Source organism: Nerophis ophidion, linkage group LG11 (genome assembly GCF_033978795.1).
Source record: "Nerophis ophidion isolate RoL-2023_Sa linkage group LG11, RoL_Noph_v1.0, whole genome shotgun sequence".
Taxonomy (NCBI): domain Eukaryota; kingdom Metazoa; phylum Chordata; class Actinopteri; order Syngnathiformes; family Syngnathidae; genus Nerophis; species Nerophis ophidion.
The window spans coordinates 384,104-403,667 of NC_084621.1; the positions used below are offsets into that span (position 1 = coordinate 384,104).

Here is a 19,564-nt window from a genome sequence, read left to right on the forward strand (position 1 = left end):
TATGTTGTCTGTTGCCATCTCCTGGTGAATGTTGGCTATAGCGTTATGGGGTTGCTTTTTGATTGGCCAACGATTAACGATGTGTTGTGCACCTGACAGCAAGTGACTCTCGCCAGTACGCAAATGGCAGAACAAAGGTTACTCAAATAGTGAAAGGTAAGTGTTGTTGTTGTTTTTTTAGTAACCAGCAAGCACAGTACAGTCAGTAGAACAACTGTGTTTTTATCACTGTGTATTTGATAAGTGCTGTCTGAAATTCAACTATTTATTTTATTTATATATATAATAAGATAAATATATATAGCTAGAATTCATTGAAAGTCAAGTATTTCATATATATATGTATATATATACAAAATATATATGAAATACTCGAGTTGGTGAATTATACTCGTCCCCTCTTAACCACAACCCCGCCCAAAACCCAACCCCCCCCCCCGAAATTGGAGGTCTCAAGGTTGGCAAGTATGGCCGTGGGAGATAGTCTAATTTCACCTATTTGGGTTAAAATTGTTTTCAGACCAGTAATTATAGTCTGAAAATGATGTGTTTTTGTTGAGTGTCGGTGTTGTCTCGAGCTCAGCCGAGTACCCGTCTAATACTCTTCCATATCAGTAGGTGGCAGCCGGTGCTAATTGATTTGTAGATGTCAGAAACAGCGGGAAAATTGTGTCTAATGCTTAAACCAAAAATAAACAGAAAGTGAGTGCCCCTAAGAAAAGAAATTGAAGCTTAGGGATGGCTATGGAGAACAAAACTAAAACTGAACTGGCTACAAAGTAAACAAAAACAGAATGCTGGACGACAGCAAAGACTTACTGTGGAGCAAAGACGGCGTCCACAAAGTACATCTGTACATGACAATCGACAATGTCCCCACAAAAAATGATAAAAACAACTGAAATATTCTTGATTGATAAAAACAAAGTAAATTGATTGATTGATTGAAACTTTTATTAGTAGATTGCACAGTACAGTACATATTTCGTAACAATTGACCACTAAATGGTAACACCCCAATAAGTTTCTCAACTTGTTTAAGTCGGGGTCCACGTTAATCAATTCATGGTAAAAAGATGCGGTGAATATCGCTCAAATGAAGACATGAAACTGCTACAGGAAAATAACAAAAAAAGAGAAAACGCCACCAAAATAGGAGCGCAAGACAAGAATTAAAACGCAACATACAGGAAAACAGCAAAAAAGTCCAAATAAGTCAGGGTGTGATGTGACAGGTGGTGACAGTACACCTACTTTGAGACAAGAGCTATAGTGATGCATGCTTGCTTATGCTTTAAAGTCATTCCCAGCAATTGCGATGACTTTTAACTGTCAACTGAGTTTTGTTTTTTAATGATTTCTGCTGGTGGTGTGCCTCCGCATTTTTTCAACGCAAAAAATGTGCCTTGGCTCAAAAAAGGTTGAAAAACACTGCCTTAGAGGGAACGTTGATTGCATGAGATTGTGGCGGGAAAATGTCCCGTTTGTGTGTACAGTATAATGATATAAATGATAAGTGGGTTGTACTTGTATAGCGCTTTTCTACCTTCAAGGTACTCAAAGTGCTTTGACACTACTTCCACATTTACACACACATTCATACACTGATGGAGGGAGCTGCCATGCAAGGCGCTAACCAGCACCCATCAGGAGCAAGGGTGAAGTGTCTTGCTCAGGACACAATAGATGTGACGAGGATGGTACTAGGTGGGATTTGAACCAGGGACCCTCGGGTTGCGCACGGCCACTCTCCCACTGCGCCACGCCTTCCGATATGCAGCAAAATAATCCACCATTTTATTAATTCAACAATTGTGGAGTACTACATGCCAACTAAAATGGACAAATATAATCTACAATTATACTGCATAATCAGTAGTCTGCATCTTACATTGTACTTTCATTTCCTGGACTGAACCTAACCAAATCCACCAAATAATTCTAATGAAAAACCTATGTATATATCACTTTTTAACACAAACATTAAGCATTAGTGTTTTAAAAAGATATGGATGATTCAATTCATTTTTTTTTCTTTTAAGTTACATTTACAATGTTTATTTTCAATACTTTTGTTGCAGTTTCTGCTGCTAACATGCTAATGTCATGGTGAGGATGCAACATGTAAATAACACTGCAGTGACGCTCAGTTTTTTAAACGTTTATGACAGTTGCCAAGACAGACAATCATGCAATGTGCACATTCAGTTAGGTCAAAAAGTATTTGGACAGCGAGTTTTTCTCCCTCTGAACCATATTAAATGATTACACATACTGTCACTCTAATGCAGGCCTGGGCAATTATTTGGACTCGGGGGCCACATTTAGAGAAAAAAAATGTGTCTGTGGGCCGGTATATCTATATTTAAGAACACTTAAACAAAACCAAACAATAAGGTCTGTTTGAATGCTAAAAACGTGATGACAGACCGCCTTAAAAAAAGTAATGGAATTTTACATCTTTCTATGAACGGTAAAACACTGAATATGGATGTCCGCCAACTTTTTGCAACTCGACGCCAAAAAAACGGAAATGCTGATTATCGGTCCTGCTAGACACTGACCTCTATTTAATAATACAACTTTAACATTCGACAACCAAACAATTAAACAAGGCGACTCGGTAAAGAATCTGGGTGTTATCTTCGACCCAACTCTCTCCTTTGAGTCACACATCAAAAGTGTTACTAAAACGGCCTTCTTTCATCTCCGTAATATCGCTAAAATTGTCCACTACTGACACTGAGATCATTATCCATGCGTTAGATACTTCTCGTCTTTTCAGGTCTCCCCATGTCTAGCATTAAAAGATTACAGTTGGTACAAAAATGCGGCTGCTAGACTTTTGACAAGAACAAGAAAGTTTGATCACATTACGCCTGTACTGTATATACCTTTATATACATATATACATACATATATACCTATACTGTATATACCTTTATATACATATATACATACATATATACCTATACTGGCTCACCTGCACTGGCTTCCTGTGCACTTAAGATGTGACTTTAAGGTTTTATTACTTATGTATAAAATACTACACGGTCTAGCTCCATTCTATCTTGCCGATTGTATTGTACCATATGTCCCGGCAAGAAATCTGCGTTCAAAGGACTCCGGCTTATTAGTGATTCCCAGAGCCTAAAAAAAAGTCTGCGGGCTATAGAGCGTTTTCCGTTCGGGCTCCAGTACTCTGGAATGCCCTCCCGGTAACAGTTCGAGATGCCACCTCAGTACAAGCATTTAAGTCTCATCTTAAAAGTCATTTGTATACTCTAGCCTTTAAATAGACCCCCTTTTTAGACCAGTTGATCTGCCGTTTCTTTTCTTTTTCACCTATGTCCCACACTCCCTTGTGGAGGGGGTCCGGTCCGGTTGCCATGGATGAAGTACTGGCTGTCCAGAGTCAGGACCCAGGATGGACCGCTCGCCTGTGGGGACATCTCTGCGGTGCTGATCCGCCTCCGCTTGGGATGGTTTCCTGCTGGCTCCACTTTGGACAGGACTCTCGCTACTATATTGGTTCCACTTTGGTCTGGATTTTCACGGCTATGTTAGATCCACTATGGATTGGACTTGCTCAAAATCCACTATGGATGGGGGGGCACATATGCGGTCCTCTCCAAGGTTTCTCATAGTCATCATTGTCGACGTCCCACTGGGGCTCTAGTTATGTGGGCTCTACCGAGGATGTCGTTGTTGTTTGTTCAGCCCTTCAAGACACACCCCCTTTCGGTCGACATCTTTTACAATCAAGAGAAACGCAACAAAAATGCAACAAACGGTGAAATACGAACGCGAAGGGTACAAATAAACCCACCAACAATCTGATATATCCCTAAGCTTTAGAACTTTGTAGTGAAAATCTCCTTCCGCGTCTGTAGAAACGCTACCTGCCCACACTGCTTGGTGCCCCGTCTGAGCTGCTATGACCTAGATGACCATAGTAACTAATTAGAGGACCATAGTAACTAATTAGAGGACCATAGCAACTAATTAGAGGACCATAGTAACTAATTAGATGACCATAGTAACTAATTAGATGACCATAGCAACTAATTAGAGGACCATAGTAACTAATTAGAGGACCATAGTAACTAATTAGATGACCATAGTAACTAATTAGATGACCATAGTAACTAATTAGAGGACCATAGTAACTAATTAGAGGACCATAGTAACTAATTAGATGACCATAGTAACTAATTAGATGACCATAGTAACTAATTAGATGACCATAGCAACTAATTAGAGGACCATAGTAACTAATTAGAGGACCATAGTAACTAATTAGATGACCATAGTAACTAATTAGAGGACCATAGTAACTAATTAGAGGACCATAGTAACTAATTAAAGGACCATAGTAACTAATTAGATGACCATAGTAACTAATTAGAGGACCATAGTAACTAATTAGATGACCATAGTAACTAATTAGAGGACCATAGTAACTAATTAGAGGACCATAGTAACTAATTAGATGACCATAGTAACTAATTAGAGGACCATAGTAACTAATTAGATGACCATAGTAACTAATTAGATGACCATAGTAACTAATTAGAGGACCATAGTAACTAATTAGATGACCATAGTAACTAATTAGATGACCATAGTAACTAATTAGATGACCATAGTAACTAATTAGAGGCCCATAGTAACTAATTAGAGGACCATAGTAACTAATTAGAGGACCATAGTAACTAATTAGAGGACCATAGTAACTAATTAGGACCATAGTAACTAATTAGATGACCATAGTAACTAATTAGAGGACCATAGTAACTAATTAGATGACCATAGTAACTAATTAGATGACCATAGTAACTAATTAAAGGACCATAGTAACTAATTAGATGACCATAGTAACTAATTAGATGACCATAGTAACTAATTAGATGACCATAGTAACTAATTAGAGGACCATAGTAACTAATTAGATGACCATAGTAACTAATTAGAGGACCATAGTAACTAATTAGAGGACCATAGTAACTAATTAGAGGACCATAGTAACTAATTAGATGACCATAGTAACTAATTAGATGACCATAGTAACTAATTAGATGACCATAGTAACTAATTAGAGGACCATAGTAACTAATTAGAGGACCATAGTAACTAATTAGACGACCATAGTAACTAATTAGATGACCATAGTAACTAATTAGAGGACCATAGTAACTAATTGGATGACCATAGTAACTAATTAGAGGACCATAGTAACTAATTAGAGGACCATAGTAACTAATTAGATGACCATAGTAACTAATTAGATGACCATAGTAACTAATTAGAGGACCATAGTAACTAATTAAATGACCATAGTAACTAATTAGAGGACCATAGTAACTAATTAGATGACCATAGTAACTAATTAGAGGACCATAGTAACTAATTAGAGGACCATAGTAACTAATTAGATGACCATAGTAACTAATTAGATGACCATAGTAACTAATTAAAGGACCATAGTAACTAATTAGATGACCATAGTAACTAATTAGAGGACCATAGTAACTAATTAGAGGACCATAGTAACTAATTAGAGGACCATAGTAACTAATTAGATGACCATAGTAACTAATTAGATGACCATAGTAACTAATTAGATGACCATAGTAACTAATTAGATGACCATAGTAACTAATTAGATGACCATAGTAACTAATTAGATGACCATAGTAACTAATTAAAGGACCATAGTAACTAATTAGATGACCATAGTAACTAATTAGAGGACCATAGTAACTAATTAGATGACCATAGTAACTAATTAGAGGACCATAGTAACTAATTAGATGACCATAGTAACTAATTAGAGGACCATAGTAACTAATTAGATGACCATAGTAACTAATTAGATGACCATAGTAACTAATTAGATGACCATAGTAACTAATTAGATGACCATAGTAACTAATTAAAGGACCATAGTAACTAATTAGATGACCATAGTAACTAATTAGAGGACCATAGTAACTAATTAGATGACCATAGTAACTAATTAGAGGACCATAGTAACTAATTAGATGACCATAGTAACTGGTAGGGCTGCGAATCTTTTGGTGTCCCACGAATCGATTCAATATCGATTATTGGGGTCGCGATTCGATAATATATCGATTTTTTCGATTCAACGCGATTCTCGATTCAAAACGATTCTGTATTCATTCAATACATAGATTTCAGCAGGATCTACCCCAGTCTGCTGACATGCTAGCAGAGTAGTAGATTTTTAAAAAAACCTTTTATAATTTAGATTATTGCAATCAACTGATTGCAATAATCTAAATTTGTTTTAACTATTAAACAAACCAAAAATATGACTTATTTTATCTTTGTGAAAACATTGGACACAGTGTGTTGTCCAGCTTATGAGATGCCATGCAAGTGTAAGCCACTGTGACACTATTGTTCTTTATTATTTTTATAAATGTCTAATGATAATGTCAATGAGGGATTTTTAATCACTGCTATGCTGAAATTATAACTAATATTGATACTGTTGTTGATAATATTCATTTTTGTTTCACTACTTTTGGTTTGTTCTGTGTGGTGTTTGTGTCTCCTCTCAATTGCTCTGTTTATTGCAGTTCTGAGTGTTGCTGGGTCAGCTTTGGTTTTGGAATTGGATGTTATGGTATTGCTGTGTATTGTTTGTTGGATTGATAAAAAAACTAAAAACTAAAAAAAAAAAAATCGATTTTTTTTAAAAATGAGAATGGATTCTGAATCGCACAACGTATTCGAATGGATTTTCCCCCACACCCCAAGTAACTGGAATATCATCCATAAGCGCAGATTCCAACTATTGAAATACTTTGTATAGTTGAAGACTTACGGTCGTTAGAAAACATGAGTGCACATCATAACGGCAGCTACACTTTCCATCTTCCATCCATCCATCCATTTTCTACCGCTTATTCCCTTTCGGGGTCGCGGGGGGCGCTGGCGCCTATCTCAGCTACAATCGGGCGGAAGGCGGGGTACACCCTGGACAAATCGCCACCTCATCGCAGGGCCAACACAGATAGACAGACAACATTCACACACTAGGGCAAATTTAGTGTTGCCAATCAACCTATCCCCAGGTGCATGTCTTTGGAAGTGGGAGGAAGCCGGAGTACCCGTCTTAAAGATGTAAAAAAAATATTTTGGAATGTCCGGCGGGCCAGATTGAAAAGTTTAACAGGCCGCATTAATTTGCCCAGGTCTGCTCTAATGGTTACCACAACACACAAACATCAACATTGCTTCTAACATTTCATCATAGTAATTAAAATTCATGTACCTTGACTACTTCCTACACAAATGAGCTTATTCATTTCAAAAGACACTTCAATCGGCCTTCTTGAAGACCTGCCTGGCAACGACGCCTTCAGCTCTCATCTCCTGCAGAGAAGGAGGAAGGAGGAAGAAAAGAGGGAGACAAAGAAGAAGAAGTGGGGGTGTTTAATTAATAGTGACAAATAGAGGAGTGTATGCAGAAGATGAAAGGACGGTTGCTCAATGAAGGGATTGTATTCAAAACATTACGCCGCCGTGGGCGCTTTATCATTTGACCTCGTAATCTCTTTCACTATTTACTTGAACTTCTCTCTCCTTAGCCACTCTCCTCCCCCACCACTGATATTCCCTTCTCCTTTTTCTTTAGCCCTGAAATGGAGACAAGGCTGCTGTGTCCAACTTCCCCCACAGCAAGTAAGCACATTTGCAATCCTCCACAAAGCTTCTCAGCGGAACAATGCCTTCTTTTAGACATTTTAATGACACCTAATCTCCTTTAAAGCCCATTCACACTAACTGGACGCAATATTAGGGACACTTGCAAAATGTAATAAAATCCAACAGAGCTGCATCTGTTCAACTCAGGCACTTTTTCTGTTTACATGTCTTTTTCAAGCATGCCTAATGTTTTTGTTGTATTCTTCTGTTTCTTAATTTGTCATTTTAGCTGCATACCTCATATATAAGTATTGGATATTAAAGGCACACTGGAAACACGAATAAATTGTAAAAAAATACAAAAAAGTAATATATAGAGAATACATAATATACATAATATTACAACAATAAAATCCCCAGACTTGTTCACGAGTGAGGGAAGAGTGGATCGTGAGATCGACAGGCGGATCGGTGCGGCGTCTTCAGTAATGCGGACGTTGTATCGATCCGTTGTGGTGAAGAAGGAGCTGAGCCGGAAGGCAAAGCTCTCAATTTACCGGTCGATCTACGTTCCCATCCTCACCTATGGTCATGAGCTTTGGGTCATGACCGAAAGGATAAGATCACGGGTACAAGCGGCCCAAATGAGTTTGGGTCTCTCCCTTAGAGATAGGGTGAGAAGCTCTGCCATCCGGGAGGAACTCAAAGTGAAACCACTGCTCCTCCACATGGAGAGGAGCCAGATGAGGTGGTTCGGGCATCTGGTCAGGATGCCACCCGAACGCCTCCCTAGGGAGGTGTTTAGGGCACGTCCAACGGGGAAGACCCAGGACACGTTGGGAAGACTATGTCTCCCGGCTGGCCTGGGAACGCCGCGGGATCCCCCGGGAAGAGCTAGACCAAGTGGCTGGGAGAGGGAAGTCAGGGCTTCCTGGCTTAGGCTGCTGCCCCCGCGACCCGACCTCGGATAAGCGGAAGATGATGGATGGATGGATGGATTAAATATTTTATAAAGAAAAAAAATGCTCAAAGTTTGGGTACTTTCAGGGAAAAAAGATTATATAATAGGAATTGTCGTTTGAGTTAATTGATTAACGTTAAAGGGAAACATTATCACCAAACCTATGTAAGCGTCAATATATACCTTGATGTTGCAGAAAAAAGACCATGTATTTTTTTTAACCGATTTCTGAACTCTAAATGGGTGAATTTTGTCAAATTAAACCCCTTTCTGTTTATCGCTCTTTTAGCGATGACATCAGAACGTGACGTCATCGGAGAAATAGTGCGATTAACTTTGATTAAAATTTGTAATCGTTGCCCAGCCCTAATTATTATTATCATTATTATTATTATTATACATGTAGATGTATTCAGTTCTAAACATTTATTCACTTTCTTCTTTCCTTCCTGGATCCAAACTTCACCACTGCCGGTATTTTTTTCTATATTTTTATTGAAATATTTTCAGAATGTGTTTGTTTTATTTTTAGCCAAAGTAAGACAAAGAAAACAATCAGAAGTTGTCTTTATTTTTTTTTTGTTATAATGCCATGATTTTAACAGTCCGGCCCGCATGTGCACAGACTTTCCTCCATGCGGCCCCTGAGCTAAAATGGGTTTGACACCCTTGGTCTAGAATGTTGCCTTCACAAAGTTATTGGTGCTTGGTTGTGTGCTCGTGTTTTTCCTCACCAAATGCAGCTTGTTGCCCTCCAGCCAGTGCGTCCAACCTCGGCCTGCCTTCTCACCTTTCTGTACGCAGAGCAGCTTGTCCACATCCCAGCTCACTGTGGTCTGCAGAGGGACACAAACATGCAGAATGTGAAGCAGCTCATGTATTTTACATCTGTAAAGGACCAACTGGCCTTCAGGCTTCGCTCCCTGTACCTGTGCCATAGTTTTATCATACCACGTGATAATACTGCAATTTACATGACTTTGAGGATTATTTTGTGTCATTCCATTTGTTTTCTATGTGCTGTGTGGTGGTTATCATTAATAACTAGCGGGAGGAGCGATTGTAATAAGTACAGTACATGGCACGTACTATATCAATCAATCAATGTTTATTTACATAGCCCTAAATCAAGAGTGTCTCAAAGGGCTGCACAAGCTACACCGACATCCTCGTTTCAGAGCCCACATAAGGGCAAGGAAAAACTCACAACCCAGTGGGATGTCATATACATTATGTGTGTGCGCAACAGCGAGCGTACAGCAGGCTTTGTGTATTTTTTCAATCTTTTTTTTAATTTGTATGGTGCAAAATGGCGCTTATCATTAATAACTGGTGTAAAGCTGCCCAAGCATACCGTATATTTCCTTGAATTAGCGCCGGGGCGGTAATTAATTTAAAACCTTTTCTCACTCCGGCGCTTACCAAAGGCATGCGGTAAATTTAGGCCTGCGCTTATAAATTTGAGTGTGATGTAAGGATACCATCATGAATAGGCTGACCATACATCCTCTTTTCCCCGGACATGTCCTCTTTTGCGGCGTTGTCCGGCGTGTCCGGGTGTTTTTTTTTAAATGCGTCAAATGTCTGGCATTTTGAATTAGGGTTGCGTTTGCTTCCAGAGCGTGCATATTAAAACATACAAGATGTCGTCATGGCGACACACCGCCCCCCTTTACCGGGCTACCGCGCATGCTCGTCACTCCTGTTGCATGCTGGGTAGTGTAGTCCTTTTATTCCCTGGCGCATAACATCACACTAGCTGTGAATATTGTAGCGGCTGGCTACGGGGTGTTAGCCAATGGCTTTGGTTGGGGGGCGGGACTTCCGGGGAAGTTAGGGAAGTGATGCTATTGACAGGAAGTGTTGGTTCGCGTTTTGCCGGGAAAAGGAAATAGACTTCTTTGTAAACACTAAGGTGAGTGTAAGACTCCAGAGATTTAAGCGTTAAATATCAATCATCAATCAATGTTTACTTATATAGCCCTAAATCATTAATGTCTCAAAGGGCTGCACAAACCACCACGACATCCTCGGTAGGCCCACATAAGGGCAAGGAAAACTCACACCCAGTGGGACGTCGGTGACAATGATGACTATGAGAACCTTGGAGAGGAGGAAAGCAATGGATGTCGAGCGGGTCTAACATGATACTGTGAAAGTTCAATCCACAATGGATCCAACACAGTCGCGTGAGTCCAGTCTAAAGCGGATCCAACACAGCAGCGAGAGTCCCGTTCACAGCAGAGCCAGCAGGAAACCATCCCAAGAGGAGGCGGATCAGCAGCCCAGAGATGTCCCCAGCCGATACACAGGCAAGCAGTACATGGCCACCGGATCGGACCGGACCCCCTCCACAAGGGAGATTGGGACATAGGAGAAAAAGAAAAGAAACGGCAGATCAACTGGTCTAAAAAGGGAGTCTATTTAAAGGCTAGAGTATACAAATATAAATCTATAATGTATGTATGGCCTGGCACACCATTATTATTATTTTCTGACCCAAGCAAAACACCTTTTACACTTTTATACGGAAATAAATACACCTACAACTTATTAAATAAAAACGGAGGAAAAACTACCAGCAGCGGCAATATTTAGATCCATGAAGGAAAGAAGAAAGTGAACGATTGTTTATAACTGAATACATTTACATATGTATACACATTTGTTTTCTTTTTTTTATTATTTTTTAAAATGAATCAAGTAACATTTATCACAACCTTTTGCCAAAACACGATATAGAATGTGAGATACAACAGGATAATGAATACCTTTATCATTTTTTTCGAAACGCTTACAAAAAAGTGGGAACCCAAAAATTTACTGTGGGACACTATTTTTATGACTTGATGGGGTCCCTGGGACCCCATTTTAGAAATCCCTAGCGCCAACACAGTTGTCAACAGAGGAGGAAAAAAGCTTTTTTAAAAATAAATATATTATTTATAAAGCAAGTTCGAGTATCATTGGCAAATTTCCACCTCCTCCCGGCCTTGGCACACATATATGTGTCCTCTTTTTGGGGCGGCATAGCTCGGTTGGTAGAGCAGCCGTGCCAGCAACTTGAGGGTTGCAGGTTGGATCCCCGCTTCTGCCAACCTAGTCACTACCGTTGTGTCCTTGAGCAAGACACTTTATCCACCGGCTCCCAGTGCCACTCATACTAGTGTAAAAATGTAACTTAGATATCGGGTTTCACTATGTAAAGCGTTTTGAGTCACTAGAGAAAAGCGCTATATGAATATAATTCACTTCACTCTTTTTGTGATTTCACAATATGGTCAGCCTAATCATGAAAAGCACATTTAATAAAAAAAACGTTAATACGTAGCATAAAAAATGCACATGGCCTTAAAACGCCACAACACTCAGTAAGTGCCCAAAATAAAGACTCGACATAAATATAAATTTAATCAGATCAGAAACATTGGAGGAAACAGGATTAAAACCCGATGCTAACCGCCCATAGAAAATACATGGGTACGGCTAGTAGCTACTATTAGCAAACAATTTCACTTACCAACTCGGCTTAATATCTTAACATCGCCACACTCTCTCTTCGAAACTGTGCCCTGATGGTCTTCAGCTATAAGTTTACAATTAGCTGCAAAATGTTGGACGGTAGTTTTTACAACATGCAGGCAAACAACAACTTTAAAACATACCGGCTTCAGATGTCTCCAGGTTTAGCCACCGCACCTGGCAGCCATCTTGGAACGCTGGATTATATAGAGCGCGATAAACTGCAGCGGGTCACGGGAGCGCCTGTGTTAAACTCGCGGGATTAAACGCGGAAACGGCGCAGGTAACATGAGGGGATGCCATGAGAGGAAATTTTGGCTTATTTCCCACTCGTGTTACACACTCGTGACGTGACGAGTTTGACCCGGTGGCAAAACGAGGCTTATGCTAATTATTATGCAAAACGAGTTTGACCCGGCGGTAAACCGAGGCATGCGCTAATTATTTTGCTAAACAAGTTTGACCCGGCGGTAATTCTAAGCAGGCGCTAATTCTTTTGCAAAACGAGTTTGACCCGGCGAGGCATGCGGCTAATATATACCCGGCGGCAATTCAAGGAAATACGGTACCTCAATTCTAAAATCTGGTTTATTTGATCGGTGTGAGTTCTCTGATCCTTACTCAAGCATGTGGTGCACTTTATTGGAAGACCATTCCATTTACTGGAGATGTGTTGTTTAAATGATGGTGATTATCGCTCCACCTGCCAGTTATTAATGATGACAACCATGTTGCATAGTAGAAACAAAACAGTAGGACTCCAATCCACAAAGTCAAAGCAGCATTCATTCACAAATCTCACCCATAGGTTTACGATAGCTAATGTGATCGTTAGTTATTATAATAACTGCCACCTTGTATAGTAGAAATAAATAGGAGTGTGACGTTCGCTAAGCACGGTGGCTAAAGGTGCTTCTTCCAAGATGCAGTCCAGGCACGGACACAGCGTAAAGGTAAGAAATGTAGATTTATTAACTAAAAACACGCTAAGAACAAAAACACTGTCGCTAGGTAGATAAGACAAACCAAAAGCGCTAGCAAGGAGGCTAGGGAACTAAACACAGGGATAGCGTGGAAGCTAATCAGTATAAAACAGGAATACCAGAGTCAGGAGATAGCAATCGTCACTGTTGTGGGAAACAAGGCTAGGATCAGAGAGCGAGTAATAGAAAATGCAGGCTTAAATAAGGATGGTAATCAACAAGCAGGTGAGAGTCCAGAAACAAGGAACAGGTGAAACAAATATGCAACCATGGCAACAGAAACCAATCAGGAAGTGCGCAAACAAACTCACAAATCTAAACAACGAACAATCCGAGCAGCGGCTCGCAACAAGGAGACTAGAAACAAACCACAAAGTAAAAGTTCGTGGTATGTTTGCATGAGCACACGCACAAGCCTGTTGGCAAGCCACATAATACTGGAAATGTGATCGCTCCCCCTACAGTTATTATCGATAATAACCAACTTGCCCACCAAAAATGAATAGGAAGACTCCAAATAATCTAAAAAGTCATAAGACACACAGTGACTCATTCAAGAGCATATACATACCTTATGTACACACCTCAATTCATCGATACAATCCTGGCAGGTATTGATAATGTTCATATTCATTACAAATAAATAGGAGACTGGAAACAATCCACAAAGTTAAATCCAATCCAATCCACTTTATTTATATAGCACATTTTAATAACAAAGTGTTTCCAAAATGCTGCACAACAATATTAAAAACAACATTCAAATACTATCCTGGGCTCCACCAATGACTGAAAAAACAAAAACAACAAAAAAATTAAAGCTGCAAGCAGCGTTGGTCAGGTCTGCCTTTGGCTGCTGCCCCCGAGACCCACGGCCGGATAAGCGTTAGAAGACGCCTTGGAGCCACTATTTTGAGAATCTAATGCATTGTGAAAGTAAGGCAGTTGTTGTATTGAAGTGAAAATATCAAACTTCCTGTTGATTTTTGCCAAAGTATGTTAATTATTAAAATGTAGGTCTAAGTGAGACCTACATAGTGGTTTTTGTTTCATGTCTCTCTGACATTCCTACCGGAAGTTACAAGCAGTTTTGTCTGTGTTTTCTTCCTAGGAGCAGTTTGTCCGTGTTGTATTCCTAGGGGGGCGGTAGAGCGCAATTTTGAGTTTTGAGGTTAGGTTTTTTCATCAGATCGCAATTTTTGCCAGACCTGATGTGTGTGTCAAGTTTGGTGAGTTTAGAAGCATTTTAAGGGGGTCAAATAACAGCTCAAAGAGGCAAAAATGACATTTTTTAGGAGACTTTGCACAGGGGTTCTTTGAAGGCGCGTAAAATCAAAACCTGAGAACCTATCAAAACTCTGTTCTATACTTTTAATCAGAAGGGTTCAATCTCTCTCCTGTGCGAGTTTGAAGCCAAAACAACAAACGCACTCAGAGGAGATAATGTTTGAAGAAAGGTGACCGGTTTTTACAAAACTTTTGTTTTGAAGGGGGGATTGCCAACTTCCTGATTTTTGTTGGGGGTTGTCAATCTATGAAATGTAGGTCTAAGCGAGACCTACATAGCGTTTTCGTTTCATGTCTCTCCGACATTCTTACCGGAAGTTACAAGCAGTTTTGTCTGTGTTTTCTTCCTAGGAGCAGTTTTTTCAGTGTTTTATTCAAAAATAGCGCTAAAGCGTAATTTTGAGTTTTGGGGTTTGGTTTTTTCATTAGATCGCAATATTCGCCAGTCCTAATGTGTGCGCCAAGTTTGGTGACTTTTGAAGCATTTTAAAGGGGTCAAATTACAGCGCAAAGAGGCAAAAATTGCATTTTTTGCGAAAATTTTATTTTGAAGGGCTTTTTGCCAACTTCCTGTAGATTTCTGCTGAAAGAAGTGATTGTATGAAAATTGGGTCTAAGTCAGACCTACATAGGAGTTTTTGTTTCATGTCGCTATGACATTCCTAACAGAAGTTACATGCAGTTTTGTCTGTAATTTTTTCCTGGGGGCGTTAGAGCGCAATTTTCATTTTGGGGGATTGGTTGCTTAATATGTTGAGAAGGTTTGCTATACCGACGTGTGTGTCAAATTTGGTGAGTTTTGAAGCATGTTAAGGGGGTCAAATTACAGCGCGTAGGTGCGGAATAATAATAAAACACAGCAGTTTCAATAGGGTCCTTGGCCCATTGCAAAAGGACTTTTGCAATGGGCCAAGGACCCTAAAAACATACAAAACCAATATAAAAACAATACAAAATAAATATGATTAAAAACGATTTTAAGGGTGAAACCAATTCAAATAGTAAAGCCTATTGTATCTTCTCCATGCACGAACACATGCACACGTCCGCATGTTGACAAGCCATACATTTAATGTGATCACTCCCTCCATCGGTTTTTATTACCGAAAGTTGCCCAACATAAATAAATGAGAAGATGAAAAATAATCCAAAATGTCGAGAGATATTACACTCACTCCTGTATTCGCACACTATGTGGTTGCGTCATATAAATGATAATACAGGTAGCGTTCCTACCAGCAGTTTTTATTGATAACCCACACATTTAATTAAAATACAAAATAAAGACTAAAAACAATCCATGAAGACTGCCTCACGCTTGCTCCTGCACATGCATGCACGCTAGCTAGACGAGTGATCGCCACTCCCGCCAGTTATTCACAGTAGCTGCCATCTTGGTTAAAGGGGAACATTATCAGCAGACCTATGTAAGCGTCAATATATACCTTGATGGTGCAGATAAAAGACCATGTATTTTTTTAACCGATTTCCGAACTCTAAATGGGTGAATTTTGGCAAATTAAACGCCTTTCTGTTTATCGGTCTTGTAGCGATGACGTCAGAACGTGACGTCACCGAGGTAACACACCCGCCATTTTCATTTTCACATTACAAACACCGGGTCTCAGCTCTGTTATTTTCCGTTTTTTCGACTATTTTTTGGAACCTTGGAGACATCATGCCTGGTGGGTGTGTTGTCGGAGGGTGTAACAACACTAACAGGGAGGGATTCAAGTTGCACCACTGGCAAGACATCTGCCGCCAGACCCCCATTGAATGTACCAGAGTGTCTCCACATTTGACCGGCGATGCTAAGGCAGACATGGCACAGAGATGTATGGATAACCTGCAGATGCATTTGCAACCATTAAGTCAACCAAATCACAAAGGTGAGTTTTGTTGATGTTGTTGACTTATGTGCTAATCAGACATATTTAGTCACGGCATGACTGCCAGCTAATCGATGCTAACATGCTACGCTAATCGATGCTAACATGCTATTTACGCTAGCTGTATGTACATTTGAAACTAGATACCCATATTTAATGCGAAACAAACACTTACCAATCGATGGATTTAAGTTGCTCCGGTGACACAAGATGCGAAAGTCCTGATCGTTTGGTCCGCACATTTTACCGGCGATGCTAATAAGGCAGCCATGCTATGGGCCACTTCATTAGGTACACCCACGCTATGGCCGAATAGCGTCAATAGCTATTCGCTCAATAGCTTCAGTTTCTTCTTCAATACTTTCATACTCCAACCATCTGTTTCAATACATGCGTAATCTGTTGAATCGCTTAAGCCGCTGAAATCCGAGTCTGAATCCGAGCTAATGTCGCTATATCTTGCTGTGGTAACCGCCATGTTGTTTGTATTGGCAGCACTGTATGACGTCACAGGGAAATGGACGGCTGGATACAGCGATGGTGAAAATCAGGCACTTTGAAGCAGTTTTTGGGGATATTCCGGGAGGTGTAAAATTTTGAAAAAAACTTCAAAAAATAAAACAAGCCACTGGGAACTGATTTTTATTGTTTTTAACCCTTTTGAAATTGTGATAATGTTCTCATTTAATAGAATCAAACATAAACAAATGGGAAAAGCTGAAAATAATCTAAAAAGTCAAAGTGCACACAACACTGTGACTCATGCACAAGCGCACGTGCACACTATGTAAACATGTCGACGTGCTGACACGATCCTGGCAGTTATTGACAATGTTCACATTGTATATTACAAACAAATAGGAAACTAGAAACAATCCACAAAAGGTACAGTGGGGCGAAAAAGTATTTAGTCAGCCAGCGATTGTGCAAGTTCTCCCACTTAAAATGATGACAGGTCTGTAATTTTCATCATAGGTACACTTCAACTGTGAGAGACAGAATGGGAAAAAAAATATCAGGAATTCACATTGTACGAATTTTAAATAATTTATTTATAAATGATGGTGGAAAATAAGTATTTGGTCAACCATTCAAAGCTCTCACTGATGGAAGGAAGTTTTGGCTCCAAATCTCACGATACATGGCCCCATTCATTCTTTCCTTAACACGGTCAATCGTCCTGTCCCCTTAGCAGAAAAACAGCCCCAAAGCATGATGTTTCCACCCCCATGCTTCACAGTAGGTATGGTGTTCTTGGGATGCAACTCAGTGTTCTTCTTCCTCCAAACACGACGAGTTGAGTTTATACCAAAAAGTTCTATTTTGGTTTCATCTGACCACATGACATTCTCCCATGTGTTCTCTGGCAAACTTCAGACGGGCCTGGACATGCACTGGCTTAACAAGGGGACACGTCTGGCAGTGCAGGATTTGATTCCCTGTCGGCATAGTGTGTTACTGATTGTAACCTTTGTTACTTTGGTCCCAGCTCTCTGCAGGTCATTCACCAGGTCCACCCCGTGTGGTTCTGGGATTTTTGCTCACCATTCTCTATTTTGGTTTCATCTGACCACATGACATTCTCCCAATCCTCTGCTGTATTATCCATGTATCCATTTTGGTATAAACTCAACTCCTTGTGTTTGGAGGAAGAAGAATACCGAGTTGCATCCCAAGAACACCAGACCTACTGTGAAGCATGGGGGTGGAAACATCATGCTTTGGGGCTGTTTTTCTGCTAAGGGGACAGGACGATTGATCCATGTTAAGGAAAGAATGAATGGGGCCATGTATCGTGAGATTTGGAGCCAAAACCTCCTTTGAATGGTTGACTAAATACTTATTTTCCATCATAATTTACAAATAAATTCTTAAAAATTCCTAAAATTAAAATTCCTGGATTTGTTTTTCCCCATTCTGTCTCTCACAGTTGAAGTGTACCTATGATGAAAATGACAGACCTCTGTCATCCTTTGAAGTGGGAGAACTTGCACAATCGCTGGCTGACTAAACACTTTTCTGCCCCACTGTATGCTTGCTTATACACAAGCCCGTACATTTCTTATGTTTCATTTTATAAAGCTGCCCGACAGAGTTTAAAAGAATCACTGACAATACATGAAGGTCGCCGTTAATAATAGTATTGTATGATAAAGTGATTGTATTCTGTGATGCTGTAGAAGCAGGGAGAATTGTGCTCATGTTTTCATTGGGCGTCTGACATTGTGATTCGAGCAGCAGGAGGCGGTTACAAAACCAGATCCCAGCAGGGGGGCTTCACCTCCAGATGCACAAAGCCGGCTTGTAATCAAAACAACTTACTTGACACGTCCGTCCGTCCACAGGGCCCAGGTCTTCTGTGAACTCTTGTCCTATGGTGAAATCCATGTCGAAGTTCTTGAAAGTGGTGAGGGTGCGGATCTTCATGGAGCCCGAGGTGGGATCGTGGATGATCTCTTTGGAGGGCTTCAGCAGGCATACGATCTTCCTCAGTGCGAAGTTGATGTCTGGAAGAAAAGGGGGAGCACACTTGAATGCAAATGAGGACATTTTCTCTCTGTGGGTTGACACAGAGGACACGGTGAAGACTCCTCTGTGTGGCTGCAAAAGGTGATGATTTTTTTCAAAAGATACGTATGTGGAAGAATGGATAAAAAAAAACAACAACATGTTCTTACCTAAAGCAGCAAGGTAGGCGTCCATATTTTCCTGTTCCACCATATGGAAAGTACCGGAGTAGTTAGGTTTGGACATGTTGGCTTCTTCTTCTATTTCTATTTGGTCTCTTTCAAAAGTTTTCTTCTGTGAGGCTGTAAAGATGTTGTCTGCAACAAAGCAGTGACTCACAGTGAAGTTCTCTCGCATTCACAAACACACACGGCTCCTTTTTTCATTCCTTTTGCAAGAGGCAGGAGGAGGAGGGTTCATTCAATCCTCTTCCCTTTCACACAGGGAGGTGTGACCTTTAGAAAGAAACATGTGGTGTGGAAGGAGGGACTTACTGGGGATGGTGGGTTGGACTTTCAGATGATGATGCTGATGATGCACCACCCCCCAAAAATTAACTTTATCAAGAAATATGTATACAAACCCCGTTTCCATATGAGTTGGGAAATTGTGTTAGATGTAAATATAAACAGAATACAATGATTTGCAAATCCTTTTCAACCCATATTCAGTTGAATGCACAACAAAGACAACATATTTTGTTTTTTTGCAAATAATAATTAGAATTTCATGGC

At 40.1% G+C, this 19,564-nt stretch overlaps 1 protein-coding gene across 1 annotated transcript; it reads right to left on the reverse strand.

Moving 5' to 3' along the window:
* Positions 1-5,726: 5,726 nt before the first annotated feature.
* On the reverse strand, positions 5,727-19,277 carry LOC133561492 (retinol-binding protein 1-like). Its single transcript, XM_061914788.1, has 4 exons — positions 19,001-19,277; positions 18,645-18,829; positions 9,376-9,477; positions 5,727-7,407 (listed from the first exon to the last, which is right to left on the reverse strand). Exons 1-4 carry the CDS (start codon positions 19,185-19,187, stop codon positions 7,354-7,356), a joined length of 528 nt encoding a protein of 175 aa, XP_061770772.1. The 5' UTR covers positions 19,188-19,277; the 3' UTR covers positions 5,727-7,353.
* Positions 19,278-19,564: the final 287 nt, after the last annotated feature.